This window comes from Marmota monax, unplaced genomic scaffold (assembly GCF_021218885.2).
Source record: "Marmota monax isolate L192 unplaced genomic scaffold, Marmota_monax_Labrador192_F-V1.1 WCK01_AAM20220418_F8-fsc00079, whole genome shotgun sequence".
In the NCBI taxonomy this organism is placed as follows: Eukaryota; Metazoa; Chordata; class Mammalia; order Rodentia; family Sciuridae; genus Marmota; species Marmota monax.
In genome coordinates, this window is record NW_026694099.1 from 2373028 (window position 1) to 2390824 (window position 17797).

At 47.6% G+C, this 17797-nt stretch overlaps 2 protein-coding genes across 4 annotated transcripts; one reads left to right on the forward strand and one right to left on the reverse strand.

Moving 5' to 3' along the window:
• Positions 1-5540: 5540 nt before the first annotated feature.
• Cbln3 (cerebellin 3 precursor) lies at positions 5541-9092 on the reverse strand. Its single transcript, XM_046465199.2, has 3 exons — positions 7839-9092; positions 7388-7507; positions 5541-7092 (listed from the first exon to the last, which is right to left on the reverse strand). The coding sequence occupies exons 1-3, from the start codon at positions 8136-8138 to the stop codon at positions 6895-6897; spliced, it is 618 nt and encodes a 205-aa protein (XP_046321155.1). The 5' UTR covers positions 8139-9092; the 3' UTR covers positions 5541-6894.
• Positions 9025-17797, forward strand: Khnyn (KH and NYN domain containing). 3 transcript variants are annotated; one of them, XM_046465195.2, is made up of 8 exons: positions 9025-9204; positions 9823-10040; positions 10527-11647; positions 11779-11909; positions 11992-12088; positions 14971-15078; positions 15285-15386; positions 16075-17797. In XM_046465195.2, exons 2-8 carry the CDS (start codon positions 9840-9842, stop codon positions 16322-16324), a joined length of 2010 nt encoding a protein of 669 aa, XP_046321151.1. In that variant the 5' UTR covers positions 9025-9204; positions 9823-9839; the 3' UTR covers positions 16325-17797. The 3 variants fall into 3 exon arrangements, 2 of the variants coding, with proteins under 2 accessions (XP_046321151.1, XP_046321150.1); XM_046465194.2 differs by lacking the exon at positions 9025-9204 and adding an exon at positions 9377-9702; XR_009228720.1 differs by lacking the exons at positions 9025-9204; positions 16075-17797 and adding an exon at positions 9376-9702 and having other exon boundaries at positions 14971-15153.

Here is a 17797-nt window from a genome sequence, read left to right on the forward strand (position 1 = left end):
AGGGGAATGGCATTAGTGCCAAACTAGCTTGACTTACATTGGAAAGCTGATGGACCTAGGTTTGGATATTGACTATTCTGAAACAGGATAAGTACATGGCCTGTTTGCTGAAGGCTCTGTTTCCCTATCTGAAAAATATACAGGGCAACAATTCCTAAATTATGGGATGGAGCAAGGAAGACATGAAATAATCTGTGTGAATAGGCTAGCGTGTTGCTGGGATATGGAGTAAGTACTTACCATGTGCTAGTTATTACCACTCTGCTTCCTGCTCTTGCTGTTCTCCTCCCTGGAGCTCTGAGACCTTCTTGCCTTGGCCATGGTACCTGACCTTTGGCCTCTGCTTTTTGTTGCCTTTTTACTTAGTGCTGGCATTGGCATGGACTGACACTAGGGAATTACCTTTCCTGAGAACTCCCCAGTTCATGTGTATACCATTATTCATTTAGTATTTATAGTGCACCTACTAAGTGCCAGGCTCTGTTTAGGTGTGGGTGGATAGCATGTAATATGATTGACAAAAATCTCTGCCTTGTTGAAGCCCATAGTTGGGTAAAGGAGAAAGACAATTGAATTAACAAGTACTGTACAGAGTAGTAAGGGAAATACTGTGGCACAGGAGTCCATGAAGCTGGGGCCTGGGTTCTCAGCTCACATCCCATTCCAATATTCTTCCTGGAGCCCATTCACCAAAAGTAGTACATCCACTCTTGGCACAGGTCAGAGAGCAAAGGGTTTAGAACTCTTAAGCAGAAGGCTCAGCAATCCCTTTATTTTCTATTCTAGATGAAGTTAAGCAATAATTAGAATTTAGCCCCACTGATTTCTGAGATTTTTCTTTTTTGAAATTGAACATGACAAGGTATGAGTAGAAATCTGTGATTCCTTCAATTTTTGGAGGGGTGAATAATGAGATATATAAGGCACTGCTTATTATGTTTACACCTATCAATTTTTTCTTCTCACAGGCAGGGGTACGGGCTGATGAGCTTCTCCAGGTCTCCAACAGAGAAATTATAAAGTAGCCAGTGTGTGACAGTCTCATAAGATAATGCAAATTATAAAGACATCCTGTTCCTATGTTAACCCATACATAAACATCTGTAAGTTTAAGACCTCCTAAGCCTGCTCTATCTTCTCTCCCACACACCATTTACCAAGTCCTTGTGTTCATAATCTGGAAGATGAAAACATTTTACCAGGTAAAGGGCCACTAGCAAAAACAAATATTCTACCTACATTTTTAGGATTATGGAAGATTCCCCAGGACATATGCAAGTTTCAACTCGTTTACTAATTCACATGGAAACAGACACTTACATATATTGAGTATTTTCTCTGTGCTGGGCACTGTTCTAAGTGTTTCCTATTCCTGTGGGGCAGATATGATTAATGTATCCATTTTACAGATGAAGAAAATGAGGTATGGAGAGGTGAAGTAACTCACTGAGGGTCATGTGCAGCTGCTAAGTGACAGACTGAATTTGAATGCTGCCTCCTATACCCACCACCTTAACCACTATGTTCATTGCTCTCACCCTGTTACATTCACATTGTTTTTAGAGTTACTCCCCCATCTTTAGTTTATGGCCTCTCCATCTTTCATTAAGGCATTATATAGTATCAGTTAGGATCTCTGTTTCAAGGGCTGGGGTTGTGGCTTAGTGGTAAAGCACTCGTCTAGCATGTACAAGGCCCTGGGTTCCATGCTTAGCACCACATAAAAATGAATAAATAATAAAATGAAGGTATTGTGTCCAACTACAACTAAAAAATAAATGTTAAAAAAAAGATCTCCATTGGCTTAGATTAAGATGATTCACAAACTAAAACAGGCCCTGGTTTACCTCTGTTGGATCTAAGAACAATTCTCTTGGTCCTGTTGTGTTTTTCAAATATCACACTTTCTTTTCCAAGGAGTGCCATTTTCCCTCAGCTAAGTGGTGCTGTTTCTTAGGTCTTCACATGCTTGTAGATGATGAAAAATGGAGCAGTACACATTGCAATAGTTGGATTGGGAAGGGCCTTCAAAGCATGTTAAGAAACATGGAGTTCATTCTGGGGCCCACAGGGAGCTTCTAAAGGGCATTAGTTAGCAGCAAAGTTTATTTAGATAGATCATTATGGCAATTCCCAAATGGAGAATGGGCTGAGTAGGGAAAACTGGAGGCCAAGGGGCCAGTTAGGAGGCTTTTATAGAAATCCAGATGAGAGGTTGGTAGTTTGAGCCAGGGTGGATGGAAAGCAATGAACAGATCCCATGGATATGGATGAGGAGACGGGGGCCCAGGGGGATAAAGACCAGTTTCTGGTTTGGACATATACAAAGAGAATAAGAAAGGGAGAGCAGATTTAGAATCAAGTCTCTAAGTTCAGGTTTCAGCATGTTGACTTTATCAAGCAACAGTTGATGTGTGACTCCAAGGTTTAGAAGAGAGATCTGGATAGGGTTAGCAGGGAAGTTGTCAGTGTAGGGATGGACATTGGTGCTACTGAGAGTGCATTCGAACTGAAGAAATTCTAGGGCAGACCTTTGAGAAACACCAACATTTCAGAAAAGGCCAGCAGTACAGAATTTTGAAAAAGAAGCTGGGACATGGGCATGTGGTGGAGGGAGAACCCAGGGAGGGAAGTTACAGAGTCAGGGCAGAGTGATTTCCTAAGAAGGTGTGGACAACAGGCTCAAATGTTTGGAGGACTAGGAGGTGTCTGTGGACTTTAGTGAGACAGAAGTTGTGAGTGACTGATTGAGGGCCAGCTTAGGTGGAGCAGTGGAGGCCAAAGTTTGACAATGATTAACACACGAGTGATTGGACAGCTCAGTCATGTGTAGTAAGATATTTGGCTCAAAGGGGAAGATGAGATGATGCTGACCAGCCGTAGGTGCATACAGAGCTGAGGGTAGCTGCATCTGTATCTGAAGCTACTTCCATACCTGTTTCCCTTTTAGATTTAAGAGACTTGATCTCTTAAACTCTTGAGGCAAAGGAGTGAGCAGAAAGGACAGGAAAGACAGGAGTATGTTTGGAGGGAATGGAATCCATGGCTGGTGGATGAAGATAGCCGCCTTGACAGCACAAGGGACTCGGTCTCCACTGAACCAGACAGGAAGAAGCAGGGATGGGGAGGAAGGTGAGTTTGTGGGTGTGGTGGGGGGAAGGCTCCTGCCTAAATGAGTCTGTTTTCTCAGGGGGTCAGCAGCTGGCAGGGGGAACAGCAACCAAGGCAAAAGGTCAAAGGAAAGAACAGAAGGCTGCAGGCGGATTCCAGAGAGGATGAGGAAAGAAGCTAACAAAGGCATCCAGAGGGTCACTGCCTGGGATATTGGGGGCCAGGTGGGGTGGGAGGCTATGGATTTAGATTCACAGTGAATCCTTCATCAGTGGGACCTTCCTGTGTAGAGCTCAGTTGCCATGGTGCAGGCAGAGGGAAGGTGAACAGTTGGACTCTAATTTTAGGATTCTTTAAGTCTGAGGAGCTTTTGGTACCTAGAGAGGAACACATACCATCACCTGGGTTTTATTTATTAACTCTATATTTCATTAACATTCTTGAGCAAAAATCACCAAAACACTTGAATACTTTATATAAACAACAAATCAAAATCTACACCTGTTACAAGGGAAATTATTTAAACATTAATCATAAAAATTGAGTCCTTCTAAAATATTTCAATAGAACTGCCAGTCTAATGTGTCAATTCCTCTAAAAGCTTTAAACACTTTGGAAAAGCAAACACATCATTAAGAAGATAATAAACTTTTTTCCTAAATATTTACTTTTTAGTTATAAGTTGACACAATATCTTTTATTTTATTTTATTTTTTGTGGTGCTGAGGATCAATCCCAGTGCCTTACGCATGCTAGGTGAGTACTCTACCTCTGAGCCACTACCTCAGCCCCAAGAAGAGTATAAAATTTTTTAACCTACACCTGAAACTATTATAAAAATGGGTTGATAGACCCCAGAGATGAATACTACCTCACTTCAGACCAAAATTTTAATTTAGAAAATAGAAGAATATTATCCTAATGCTGAGGAAATTTTGGATTATTAATCACTGAACTCTTGATTGAGACCTGGGAACTGATTTACCTTCTGGGTAAAACCTGAACTTTTTAAGCCCACACATTTTCCATGCGTTTAGTGTATTGTGCTGGATGCCTTTTCTCTACAAGATGTCATCTTTATGTTTAAAGACTATGATGCAGATTTCTTGAAGATGTCCATGCCCTGATCCCTAGAACCTGTAAGTCTGTTATGTCATATGACAGAAGGGACTTTGCATATGTAATTCAGATTACGGACCTTAAGGTAGGAAGATCATTCTGGATAAGGTGGGTATGCCCAATCTAAGCATGTGAATCCTTAAACTCAGAGAATTTTTTCCACTGAAATCAGAGAGATTAAAGTGGCTCAGTTGTTGGCAGGAAAACAGAGGGCCCAGGGAATCAGCCCTACAACCGTAAGGAACTGAATTCTAAATGAGTTTGGAAGTAGATTCTTCCCTTCCAGTAAGGAAGGTAGCAGCCCAGCCTACACCTTGCTTTTGACTTCGTGAAACACTAAGCAGAGAATGCAGCAATGCTTTGCAAGACTTCTGACCTATAGAAACTGAGGTAATACATAGGGGCTGTTCTAAGCCAAGGAGTTTGCCACAATTTGTTGCACAGCAGTAGAAAACTAATACAGCAAATTTACCGTAATAATTAACAAAGTCAATCTAGCCTATTTGCATTTTGAAACACTTCTAGTTGTCTTCCCCAGTGTCTGTTCTCCCCTTCTTTCTTAATGTAAAACTCTTGACTATGAGCTGGATATGACTACCTAGAATAACAAAAGATTATTTCCTAGCCTATCTTCCTGGTTTGGTGTGGACAAATGTGATTAAAGTCTAGCCAATAAGATGTAATCAGAAATGTTGGGTGTGGTCAGATGTGGTGGCACATGCCTGTATTTCCAGCTATTTGGGAGCCTGAGGCAGGAGGATCACAAGTTTGAGGTCAGCTGTAGCAATTTAGCAAGACCCTGTCTCAAAATAAAAAGAGCTGGTGGTATTGCTCAGTGGTAGCCTGCCCCTGGGTTCAATCCCTACCTCTGCAAAAACAAAACAAACAGAAATGTTGGTTGCACCTTTCAGAATGCTGCTTTAAAAAAAAGAGGTGTGCCTTTTCTTCCTTCCTACTTCCTGGGGACTGTTAGACTAGTGTAAGGGCTGACATTCATAGAGCCATCTTGGGTCATGAGGTGGCATGCTAAAGACAGTAGTACCGCAAGAAGAGAGGAGGGAGGCTGGGCTTTGATGATCATAAAATAGCCATCCATTCCTGAACTCTTTAATTGCAGATTCTTCAATGTGAGACAGAAAGAATCTCCTATCTTGTTTAAGCTAGTCTTCCTGGTCATATATTATTGCCAAATGGTGAAAGAAAAAGTTGTGTGTACATGTGTGTTTATAATTTTTTTTCCTAGCATTGGGGATTGACCCAAAGCCTTACACATGCTAGCCATCGCCCCACCACTAAGCTACACCCCAGCCGGTATTTCTTTTTAAAACCATAAATTCACATCAGCATTTCTTATTTAACTTGAATATTACTATATCCTTTTTTATTTGACTGCAATACATAGTTTTATATTTATTTTCTTTACAACATACCACATCTGCTTTTATCTTGCAATCCCTGATCCAAAATACATCTTCTCTCTACAGGGAGAGTGATTACCATTCTGTAATTACTATATTGATAGATTCATCCATGCTGGACCAATGGGATAGTGGGATGGGGGGGGACGGGTGTATATGTGTGTGTGTGAGTGTGAACGTGAGCATGCAAGAGCTTATGATACTGTCAGAGAGTAGCTGAAGGTACAAATTATAGAATACCAGGTAATAGGAAGCTTAAGAAGGAGCATAAGATAGTACAGATTATTAAAAAGAAGAGAGATAGTGGAGACAGGTTGAAACAGGTACAGTGAAGGTAAATGAGTGAGAGCCCAGGAGTAAGGAGGTGGTGGTCACTCTGAAGTGTGGAGTGACTTAAGTTCAGACTTCAAAGGTGGAGTAATTCTAGGAGGTGGTCAAGCAAAGGATATGTGGTCATAGATGTGTTCCATGGTCCATGTGTGACCTTCTACCCGCATCTCCAGCTCTGTACATCTGCTCTCAGCCAGAGCAAACATACACACCCAAGTCTTGGGTGGGAAGATGAGGGCCAGAGTCCATCTGGGTCCTGGTATAAGTGTACAGCCAGGATCCCTGCCTGCCAGTTGTCCCAGTACATGCAAAATATGTACTGTGTTTAGGCTAGGCATATGCCCCTTCCTGGCTCATGAACCCTGTGGAGTGCTCTGTGGCCCTCCCCATACTTTGCTTGTAGCTGAGCCTCCTACCCCAGCCCATACGGTGATGGCTGAGACCCACGATGTTGGCACTCTTCACAGGAAGGAGCCTGCAGGGTACTCTAAGGCTGGTCCATCTGGGCCCCTGTAGGAGCCTGTCAGGCCTACCTGCACCACCTGTCTCCAAATAGCGCTGAGCAGGAAGCTGGGAAAGGGGAATAGGAGGAGCAAAAACTGCAAAATAGAGCAAGTCTCTCTCCCTGCCAGACCTTGCCCTGATTCTAGAGCTGCAGGTACAAAGAAATGTGGCAGGAGACTAGAAGGGCAACCAGGGATGAGGGGTGGACTGTGAGAAGGGCCAGGTCTGAGCTGCCCAACTCTGCTCTTCTCTATTCTTAACCTTGGGTATTTGGCACATGCAAAGAGGTGGGATATAGACAACCTGAGGGAATCACTCTCCTAACCACTTTCCTGCCCCAAAGATGTTTTTATTGGGACAGGGGAGGGCAGAAGGCAGTGATGGGGGCTGCGTCTTCGAAGGATCTGAGTCTTCAGAGTGGGAAGATGAGGAAGCCAGAGAAACTTGAGTATTTCCAGCCACCTAGCAGGTTCCCCCGACGTAGGCGCAGGGACACCCGGTCCCCAGGGTCCAGGGGAAGCAACACAGAGCTGGTGGCCGCCTCCCGGGTCACATCAGGATCATTGGCAAAGGCTGAGATGACAGGCCATGTATTCAACATCAGGCTTACCTGGGGAGGGGAGCCCAGTTAGCATCCATCCCCCACACCCTAGCTCAAGACCCTCCCTTTGCCAAGGGCTTCCTCTCCAGAACCTGGGGCTTAATGGACTCTCCTGGTAGTGCTGAGGGGTGGCCAGTGTTTGACTCTAAACATTATCCACACTGTGGTAGGCAGGACCTTTCCTTGCTTGCTCCTGGCCACCAGGACACAAGTCAGTGGAGAGTTTGCCCAGGGCTCAGTGGTGCTCCACTTATGCCCCCTCCCCTCCCTCAAGAGCTGGGGATGGGCCCAGCATTCAGATCACCTGCACAGTTTGGCGATTGTACACCTTCACCACATGGAACCGGAAGCTGTAGACTCCCCGGACAGGGGCCACGAAGGAGCCTGAGGCCCGGTCAAAGCCACCGCCCTCATTTACCAGGACCTGGGGGAAGCAGATCCTGCTGAGTGGGGCTCAGGGATGCCAGAGTGGGGCTCTCTGGGATAACACTGGGGATGGGACAGGGGCAATGAGTATGGGAAAGAAGAGGTGGTAAGCAGGAGTGAACAGGAATGTACAGATTTAAAAAAAAATGGTAAAAGGGGCAAGGAGGAGTGTGTGTATGTATGAAGGGAAGGGAAACAATCAGTGGCGACATTAGGGGAAGATGTAGGGAGTTTTTTCTTGAAGGGTCAGCAAAGTGGGCTTGGACAGTTGATTGCAGGTCTTTGTGGTTCTTTGGACAGGGGTGCAGGGTTGGTGGAGGGGAGGTTACCTGGTCAAAGTAGATAGCCCCGCTGGTGCCGTTGCCGGTCTCCCCTGCTGGCTCATGGTGGTGGCTTCTAACTGCAGCAAATGCCACTCTTCCGGGGGGCGCCTCTCCCAGGGCTGCTCCCCCGGGGCCCCCTGCAGCAGCTCGGCCAGGCTCACAGACCACCAAGCATTCACCCTCCAACAGGACAGGCTCTGACCCCTCCTGGGCCAACCCTGCTCCCAGGGCCAGAAGCAACAGGGCTACGGGCAGCTCCAGGCTGTGCAAGGGATCTGGCAGCCAGTGTCTTCTTGCTCCCAACATGGCTGAGTGCCTCTTCGGCCCACAAGTGTCTTATCTTCTGCCCCCTTTCTGCTGCCCTGGGCACTCACTACCCCTCACCCTGCTCCTCTGCCCTCTCTCTGGGTCTCACTGTCATCTAGCCTCTGGACCTCCCTCTCCATACCTCTCTGTGTCCTGCAGCTCTGTCCTGCCTCCCACTCGGTTACTCCTGCTGTCACTGCAGTTCCCTCCTCCTTGGCAGAACATGAAGTGACAGCAGTTGGGTTCTGGGAGGGAGAAGAGGGATGAAGACAGGACAGAAAGGCTAAGCCAGAGTTCTAGGTTGGCCCCTATGGATGGGCTAGTACGGGAGGCTCCACCTGGGGTGATGGAGAACTGGGTATAGGTGAACATGTGAGATACAGTTCTAAAGCTCCTTCCTTTCCTCCTCTATTCAAAACCCCTCACAAAACAGCAGCCCTTCCCTGTAGCGCCTTTACATTTAGTAGGAGAGAGGGGTGTCCTGTCTTCCCCACAATTGTTTTAATGGAAAGGGCTTGCACCAAGAGCCTCACAATCTTGTGACCCTGGCCCAGTCACTTTCTCTTTTTGATCTTCCATATTTTCATGCCAAGGGATCAAACTTTCAACGAATGATTCCTCTTTCCCAAGAAACAAATGAGCAGAACACGCAAGAACCCCGAAGGCCCGGAGACAAACGAGAGCTGGAAGGGAAGCCAGAAGGCTGAGTGGCCTAGAGCACTGCCGGCGACAGGACTGGGCGGAGTCGGGGACACGGGGCGGTGGCTAGAGAAGGCCCGGCGCGCGCTGGGGAGGAGGAAGCGCGCCTCTGGGCTGCGTGCCAGGACAGTGCAGGCGCGGTCGGGGGAGGAGCGGGGCTGACTCCGCCCTAACCCAGGAAGTGACTCAAAAAATAGTTTGAGAGGTGGAGAGAAGAGGTGCTCGTTGGGTGAGGAACCCAGGAAGGCCCGCCCAGATTCGGGCCCCATGCCCTAGTGCTCTGGGCTGGGGGCACGGGCGAAGCTGGGGCCCTGGGGTACCAAGAGGCGCCAGCGGGACGTGAGGCTGGAGCCCGCGGCTTAGGCGGGTAGGCGCCCTTCCCTGGCGCCCTGGAGCCAGCAGCCGGGCTCGCGCGGCGGCTACGGGGAGCACGGCCTGCCCCGGGGCAGAGGCCGCAGGGGACTGTGGCGGGGGCGGACCCCGGGTGGGGCGCGTGGCGTGACGGAGTGGGGCGTGGACAGCTGGGGGAGGGGCAGGCGGAGAAGTGGGAGTGGCTAGAGCCTTGGAAATGGCAGATGAGGGGCCCCAGAGTACAGCTCAGTACAAGCCCCTGGTGAGGATTCATTAAGAGTCTTGAAACCTGAAGATTGCAGAGTTCCCCGAGGAGAGAGACTCTTTCGATTCCTGCTTACCTCCAGACGGAGCTGGCCCCCCACCCTTCCTGCTCAGGCCTGTGGTCATTCTCCAGAGGGCATCCACCCATCCCAGATAGCCTTGTTTACCATGACTTCTTCTTAGGAAGATAGAAGGCCCATGTTTGGATACTCTGACACTCTTCCTACTGCCAAGAAGGACTCAGATACTGGTTAGCAATTGTTTACCAGAATTGTAACTAGGTGCTACCTGTTGATCTTTGATATAGGTGGGGAGATCAAGTTTTGGGTTGAGGGGATAGTGAGGCTCTGAGCTTCCTTCTTCCCTCCAGGACAAGGGGAAGAAGCCATGCCTACTTTGGGGGCTGGTTCTTCAACCCCTGACCGCTTTGCGGTGTCTGCGGAGGCAGAAGACAAGGTTCGGGAGCAGCAGGCCCGTTTGGAGCGCATCTTCAGCGTGGGGATGAGTGTCCTCCCTAAGGACTGCCCTGAGAATCCTCACATCTGGCTGCAACTTGAGGGCCCCAAGGAGAACGTCAGCAGAGCGAAGGTGAACCCTCCCCTGATCCTTCCCAGGGAGCCCTTCCGCACAGAGGCAGAGTTCTAGGAGGAGGCAGGGGACGATCTAAACTTCATCATTCCACTAGCAACCTCAGTGTCCCTGAGCTTTGAGGCACTTTCTAGCTCTGTTTTCAGTTTTGGTTTCATTTCTGCTGTGACAGCTCAGGTTCTGCAAGGACTTATTTGTGCTCTTTTGAAGAATAGAGATAATCCAGCTGAGCAAGTGGGCCCTGCCAAGGAATTCACTGTATGTGGGAGGTCACTGTATGTGGGTAGGGTGGGGGTGGGGAGGTCCAGCCACATTGCTTCCTTTGGAGTCAGGCAGGGGTTCTAATATGGCTCCACTACCTGCCTGCCTTGTGATCAAAGTCTTAGTTTCCTTATTTATAAAATGGGAAAAATAGCAGGCATCCTGGAGTTTGGGAATAATGAGGGGTAGATTCAAGCAGTTTCCTTTTCTGACATTCCCTTCCAGGAGTACCTGAAGGGTCTCTGCAGCCCAGAACTTCAAAATGAAATCCACTACCCCTCCAGACTGCACTGCATCTTCCTGGGAGCCCAGGGTTTCTTCCTTGACTGTCTGGCTTGGAGCACATCAGCCCATCTGGTACCTCAGGCACCTGGTTCACTGATGATCAGTGGCCTAACTGAGGCCTTTGTTATGGCTCAGAGCCGTGTGGAGGAGCTAGTGGGGCGGCTGAGCTGGGACTTTCAGCCAGGACCATGCCCCAGAGCCTCTCAGAGTGCTGGAGTGCTGAGTGACTTCTCTGCCTTGCTGCAGCCCTGGGAGGATGTCCACACAGAGGCCCTGCTGCAGCTGCCCCTGGCTGTTCAGGAGGAGCTTCTGAGTCTAGTGCAGGAGGCGTCCAGTGGGCAGGGGCCACAAGTGTTAACCTCATGGCAGGGGAGAAGCCCAGACCTGCTGAGTACTCAGCATTGGGGAGTCAGGGCTTTCCAGAGTGGAGGTGGGGAGTCGTTGCGCCCTGGATCTGTGGGGTGCAGAGAATCAAAAGGAGCAGAGGGAGGGAGTCATACTATTGAGAAGGATCAAGGGAAACAAGGTGGTTCCAAGGAGATGGATTTGTGGTGGAAGGAGCTGCCTAAGGAAGAGGCCTGGGACAGAGAAGTGGCTTTCAGGCCATATTCAGCAGGTGGAGGGACAGGGGAAGATGGGCCCCTGAAAAGAAAGGCCCTGGGAAAGGAGGGGGTACCTCAGGAAAGAGGTGGGTTTAGTGTCCAGGGTGAGTTTTCTGGTGCCCCTGGTCCCTGTCAGAGGACAGCTCAAACCCGGGGAGCTTCCCTTCTTCAGCGGTTGCACAATGGAAATGCCTCACCTCCAAGAGTACCTAGCCCTCCACCTGCGCCCGAACCCCCATGGCCCTGTGGAGACCGGGGAGACCGGGGAGATAAGCAGCAGGCCGTGGCTCGAGGTCGAGGGTTTCCTGGGAGACGAGGTACCCGTGGGGGCAACTTAGTGACTGGCACACAGCGTTTCCAGGAGGCCCTGAAGGATCCTTTCACCTTGTGCCTTGCCAATGTGCCTGGCCAGCCAGACCTCCGCCATATTGTCATTGATGGCAGCAATGTGGCCATGGTGTGAGTACCTAGCGGGGCTGGTGTTGGGGAGGGAGGATGATACAGTCATCTTTATGTGTCCTGGGGACATGGCTGAGGGGCTAGTACTGCAGTGAGGCTGTCAGGCCCCTCACCTGGGTTTCCCCCTGTAGCCATGGGCTCCAGCACTACTTCTCCAGCCGGGGCATTGCCATTGCTGTGCAGTACTTCTGGGACCGTGGCCATCGTGACATAACCGTCTTTGTGCCTCAATGGCGCTTCAGTAAGGATGCCAAGGTTCGAGGTGAGTTGGGTTTGATCATCTGTGTCCTGGGATTGGCTCTGTTTCCACCTTGAGGAGAACCCTGTTTGTTCTTTTTCTATAGAGAGTCACTTCCTGCAAAAGCTGTACTCCCTCAGCTTGCTCTCCCTAACTCCCTCACGAGTCATGGATGGAAAAAGGATCTCCTCCTATGACGACAGGTACTGCTACCCTCCTTGCCCGAGCTTTGATTATTTAAGGAGTCCAGTAGGAGGTTGAGGGAGAGAGAGAATCTCCTGACCATTTTCTTTGTCTCCAAGCCTCAGGAGTAGGGGCAGAGAGTTATTCCTCCATGTGCTCTTATGACGGGTTAGGTAAACCTCCCCCGTAGCTGAGATGGGATAGACTTAGACAACCGTGTTTGCCCCTTCATCATTCTTCTTCATTCATCAACCTGAATGACATCTTGTATTTGTGTAGTGCCTTCCTGTCTAGGAAATACTGGTTTATTGGAAAGATGGGAAAGCTACTGACACAAATAGCTGACAGATGTGTTTTTATAAGCTAAATTTCCAAATGTGTAGAGAAACTCCCCCAACATTCTGGAGAAACCAGAGTAAACAATTAAAAGTATGAGGAAGAAACACAGCCTGTGAACAATAGGACTGTACAAACTGGTATGGTAGAAAGATCATAGGACGTAGAATTTAAATATCTGAATTTGAGCTTCAAGTTCACTTCTCATTGATTTCATCTATAGGCCCATACCTTAGTGAATTAACCTCTTTGGCTCAGGTTCCTCCTCCATGCATTTGTCTTCCTTATGAATATCAAAAGAAGAAAAGTAGTGTTCTTGCCTCACTCAACGGGGTGGGCAAGAGTCCATCACATTTCCTTGTATGGACCAAATTATGTGTTGCATAAAATATTATCTCTGTTTTAAAGCTGTGGACACAAAGGGTAAGAATGGTGAACTACCCTAACAAAGGAAAAATAGACCTCAGAACTGCCAGATAGTTTAAATCCAGGGCATATTCCAGCTGCAGTATACATACATGGTGTGGGGAAAAGGGCAGATTTGAAAGCTAATTAACCAGTTTAAAAATTTAACAACTATAGGTTCTTTGTCCTTTAGGATATTATTTAGTTTTAAACAGTTAATTTCAAACTGCGGTGATTATACATTTTGTCTTTTCAAAACTTAACCAACTGTGGTGACACGCGTGGCTCAGGAGGCTGAGGCAAGAGGTTGTGAGCTCAAAGCCAGCCTCAGCAAAAGCAAGGTGCTAAGCAACTCAGTGAGACCCTGTTTCTAAATAAAATACAAAATAGGGCTGGGGGGTGTGGCTCAGTGGTCAGGTGCCCCTAAATTCTATCACTGGTACCCCCCTAAAAACAAACAAACAAAAAAAACTTCTTATGAATAAATACTGTTTTACAAAATTCCTTCTAGTGGAATTTTGTTTTATGCTGAGATTTCACAGTGAATCCAAGATGGGACCTTCTTTCCACACCAGCACTGAAAGAGAATTGAGACTGAATTGAGTCAGTTTTAATGACCTTTAAAGGCATGTGTTTGTGCAGTTGTGTAGGACCTGATGGGCAGATAACAATGTAAATTGGGAGTTTTTCCTGGTAACAGTGAATAAGCACCGTGCTACACAGCATAGGCTGACAAATGAACAACATGCCATGTAATGCATTAATAGTAAAATATGCTTAACTGGAAAATACCTTTTGTATACCATCTGTATACCTTATACATAAATTTGCTTCCCAGCCAGAAACTCAGAACCAGACTTTGCTCCTGCCTAATCCTGTCAAATACTAATTGCCTGCTTAGTGTTAGGTACATGGTCTGCAAAAGGAACATGGGGAACAAGATCTGACTCTTGACTTCAAAGAGCCAAAAGAAACTTATAAATCAGATACTACAGCAACTCAGAGGAAGGGAGCCCTCTCTGACTGGTGTTTTGCAGGAGTGGAGAGTTTGTGAATTGTTTGTTGAGAAGGATGTGGATGGGCTGGATCTCTTGGTTTCTAAAACTGTTAACAAGACTGCTTTCACCACATGAATCTACGTGATGGGATCAGAATTGCTAAAGTGAGACACCAGGCATCGATATTTTTTTGGTACTAGGGATTTTACCTAGGGGTGCTTTACCACTGAATCATATCCCCAGCCCTTTGTATTTTTTATTTAGTGAGACAGGTCTTTGGTAAGTTGCTTAGGGCCTCGCTATGTTGCTGAGGCTGGCCTCAAACTTGCAATCCTCCTGCCTCAGCTTCCTGAGTCGCTGGAATTACAGGTGTGCTCCACCATGCCTGGCTTACCTTTTTAAAGTTCCCCTGGTGACTGTGTTTATCAGCAAGGTTTGGGGAACACTTTCCAGATGGAGGGAATGGTTTGAGAAACATAAAGTCAGAGACAGTGTAGGCCATGTTTAGAGAGCAGGGTGTAATCTGATAATTGATTTTGACTGGAGTTGAGGGCACATCAGGGAATAATGGGAGAGAGAAGTCTGTGAGGGTGCTGTAGAACTGGATTCTAGAGGGCTTTAGCTGCCAGGCCTGAGCATGTGGACTTAGTAGATGAAGGCAGGTGTGGGAAAGCTCTGTACAGGGAAAGAGCATGTTTTCTTGCGGGAGGGCAGGCGAACCAGGAGGGTGGTGAAGGGTGAGAGGTAGGTGAATGGTGAAGAGGCTCTGTGGTATCTCACCTGTAACATCTGAATTATTAAGGTGGTAAGGAAGGAAGGGGGCTTCCAGAGTGGAGGGCGTTTCAGAGGATGAACATAGTGGATTTTTAAGTGATTGGTTGGGTAGGATGGAAGACAGAGTCAATACCAGATCTGTCTCTTACAAATGAGGCACAAAATGTTGGGTGAAGGGTTGTGGCTAGTGGATGGAATGCTGTTGGGGGACCACCTAGGATTCATCTTTATTTCTGCTCTAACCCATGATACCTGTATCCAGTAAGCCACCTGTAGCGGTCAGTGTGAGGTAGGGACGTCATTTCTCCATCCCCAGAAGTAAGTCACAGGGATTGGTAATACTCTGGGCCTTGAAGACTGCTGGAATGTTGCCATGGTTTTTGAGACAGGTTCATGGTGAAGCTGGCAGAAGAGACCAACGGGATCATTGTCTCCAATGACCAATTCCGGGACTTGGCAGAGGAGTCTGACAAGTGGATGGCAATCATCAGAGAGCGGTGAGGGAGCTCTCCCTTGAGACTAGGGCACGGACTCAGACCTTTCTCTAAAAGCAGCTCTCCTCTGGCCACTGGGTGAGAACTCTGGGAAGGGGCTTGAAATTGCCTGAAAGGATGATAGCCAGGAGATTCTGGTAGTGGTGGTCTCAGCTCTCTGAAAGTGGATAAGGGCCTCTCTGTGACCGCTCTTTCTCTTCTTCATCTAGCTTGCTGCCTTTCACCTTTGTGGGAAACCACTTCATGGTTCCTGATGACCCACTGGGGCGAAATGGCCCCACCCTGGATGAGTTCCTGAAGAAGCCAGCCAGGTAATGCCCCAGACTCCCTGCCAGCAGCTCTGAGCTCTCTTCTCTCTGCAGACCTGGAGACTTGAGTGGGAGGGTGACTTCAGTTTGAGACAGCTTCATTCTACAGTAGTTTGAATTGCTTTGCACATGGCCTTTAAAACCTCTGTAAGGGGCTGGGGTTGTGGCTCAGTGACAGAGCGCTTGCCTCGCATGTATGAGGCACTGGGTTTGATCCTCAGCACCACATAAAAATGATCAAATAAAATAAAGGTATTGTGACTATCTACAACTAAAAAACAAATCATTAAAATAAATAAATAAATAAAACCTCTGTAGGGAATCCTGACACAGAAGTCCTGGTTGGGAGGGAAACTCCTGTTTCAGGAATGTCAATGTGTTTGATGAAGTTCTTTGGAAAATGGTTGTTTGTACTAATAGCCAGTTGTATTCAGCATGCTCTCTGCTGGACCATTAAGTAAGTGGTTAATTTAGGGCTAGAACTACATTATTAATGGCCAGGATCACCTTGTAAAGGGTCTATCTCCCTTTCAGAAGTGGACTGATACTGCCACTCAGTGGTCAGTTTAGGGAACTTAAGAATTGTTCTCCCAGAGTCAGGAATAGGCAGGCTAGTTAAGAGGAGGAGGCGCACTGAGAGCTACTTTCCCTCTAGATGCTCATCACCTCTTTTTGTTCTGCTTCTTCCCAGGAAACAGGGATCTTCTAAGGCTCAGAATCCTTCCAGGGCCTTTGCAGAACATGGTAATCAGCAGCAGGGGAGGGAAGAGGAAAAAGGTACTGGTGGCATTCGGAAGACCCGGGAGACCGAGAGGCTCCGGCGCCAGCTGCTGGAGGTGTTCCGGGGTCAGGATCACAAGGTGGATTTCATCCTGCAGCGGGAACCATACTGTCGGGACATCAACCAACTGTCTGAGGCCCTGCTTGGTCTCAACTTTTGAGCCTTACTTGCTTTTGTGGCTGTTGCCCTGTTTAGCCTCCCTCAGCGCAGCACCTTCTGGGAGAGTCCCTCTGCTGTTCATACTCTGACCCAGGCTTACTCTGAGTTGGTGATTTGGGTCAGGGAAGCACTGGGGAAGAATATGTAAGTGAGGGACATTTCTTGCCTGGGCCCTTTGGGGGCAGATCCACAAACTGACCCAATGTCAAGAGAAGACCGCAGCCAGCTCTCAAGAGGTCTGCTCAGCTTTAACTTTTCAACCTTGTTTTTAACACAGGGCTTCAAGAAAGGGTAAATCCTGGAGATTGGGACTGTGGCTGAGTTGGGCAGAGGCTAGGGTGGGCCAGAGGTGGCAAAAAAGCTGAGTCTTTCCTCTCCCTTGCTGCTGCTTTGGTTGGCCAGAGGACAGGAAGCTCTGCTGGCTGGGCTGTCTCCTGGGAGTGTCAAAGGGAATGCTGGACCCTGGAGGGGCTATAGAGTATTGGGTTGCAGGGAGGTAGCAATGAGCTGGTGACAAAGGCTGAGGGAGACCTGGTTTCCAGTCCAGATATGCCTGCCTGTGACCTTGAGCTGCTTGGCCTTTACTTCTGCCTGTAAATCAGAAGTAAAACTACCTGTTGGGAGGAGATATGAGATCATAGAGGAAAGCTCCTTGGAGGAAAGTACTTAGACAAAGTCTCAGGTATGTCTGCCTGTGGCTGCACAGGCTCCCTAACCAAACCTCACTTTCAGAGATGTGGGTCCTCCAATGTCCAGCGTCCATGCCCTAGATTTTAACACTGTGTCCTTGTATAACATGCCCTATAATGGCTGCGTCCCTTTTGGGCAACCTTTAAAGTCCACATTTACAAGATAGTTCAATTAGGACTGACTGTTTGCATTACCGAAATACTCTCAGGGTTCCTATAAATGGCAGCTCTTCTGTTATATTCAAGGGTTTGTTTACAGTATATATGTCAAAAAGCCCAGTTAGATCCTCTAGCTGAAATGTTGACAGCATTCACCAAATTGATGAAGCCATGCTGTGCAATGACAATGTAGATGTGATCGGCCCCTAAAGTTTTCATTATGGAAGACATACGTTGCTTAAAGTAAGGCACAGTTCTGTTTGGTGTATGTATGGAGGTGGGAGGGCTATGAAAGTTTTATTAGATGAACCAATTATCTAGAAAATGAAAACTGAAGAATCAGAGTTGGAAGGATCTGATTGGCCACAAGACCAAACCCACTGTCCATCATAACATGTTCTTTCCATCCTGATTCCCACAGGACAGTGCCTTGTATCTGTTTGAATTCTTCCTCTTCTGGGGCATTTTCTTCCAGCAAGGCAGCACATTCCTCCTGGGGACAGTATTAATCAGTAGTCTGTCTTCTAGTGTAGCCTAAACTATGCTTTTATGTTACTGCTCCTTCCCCCAGGAATAACAGTCAACTTTCCTAGAGTCCAAGACCAAATAAAAAGATAAGACAGTTA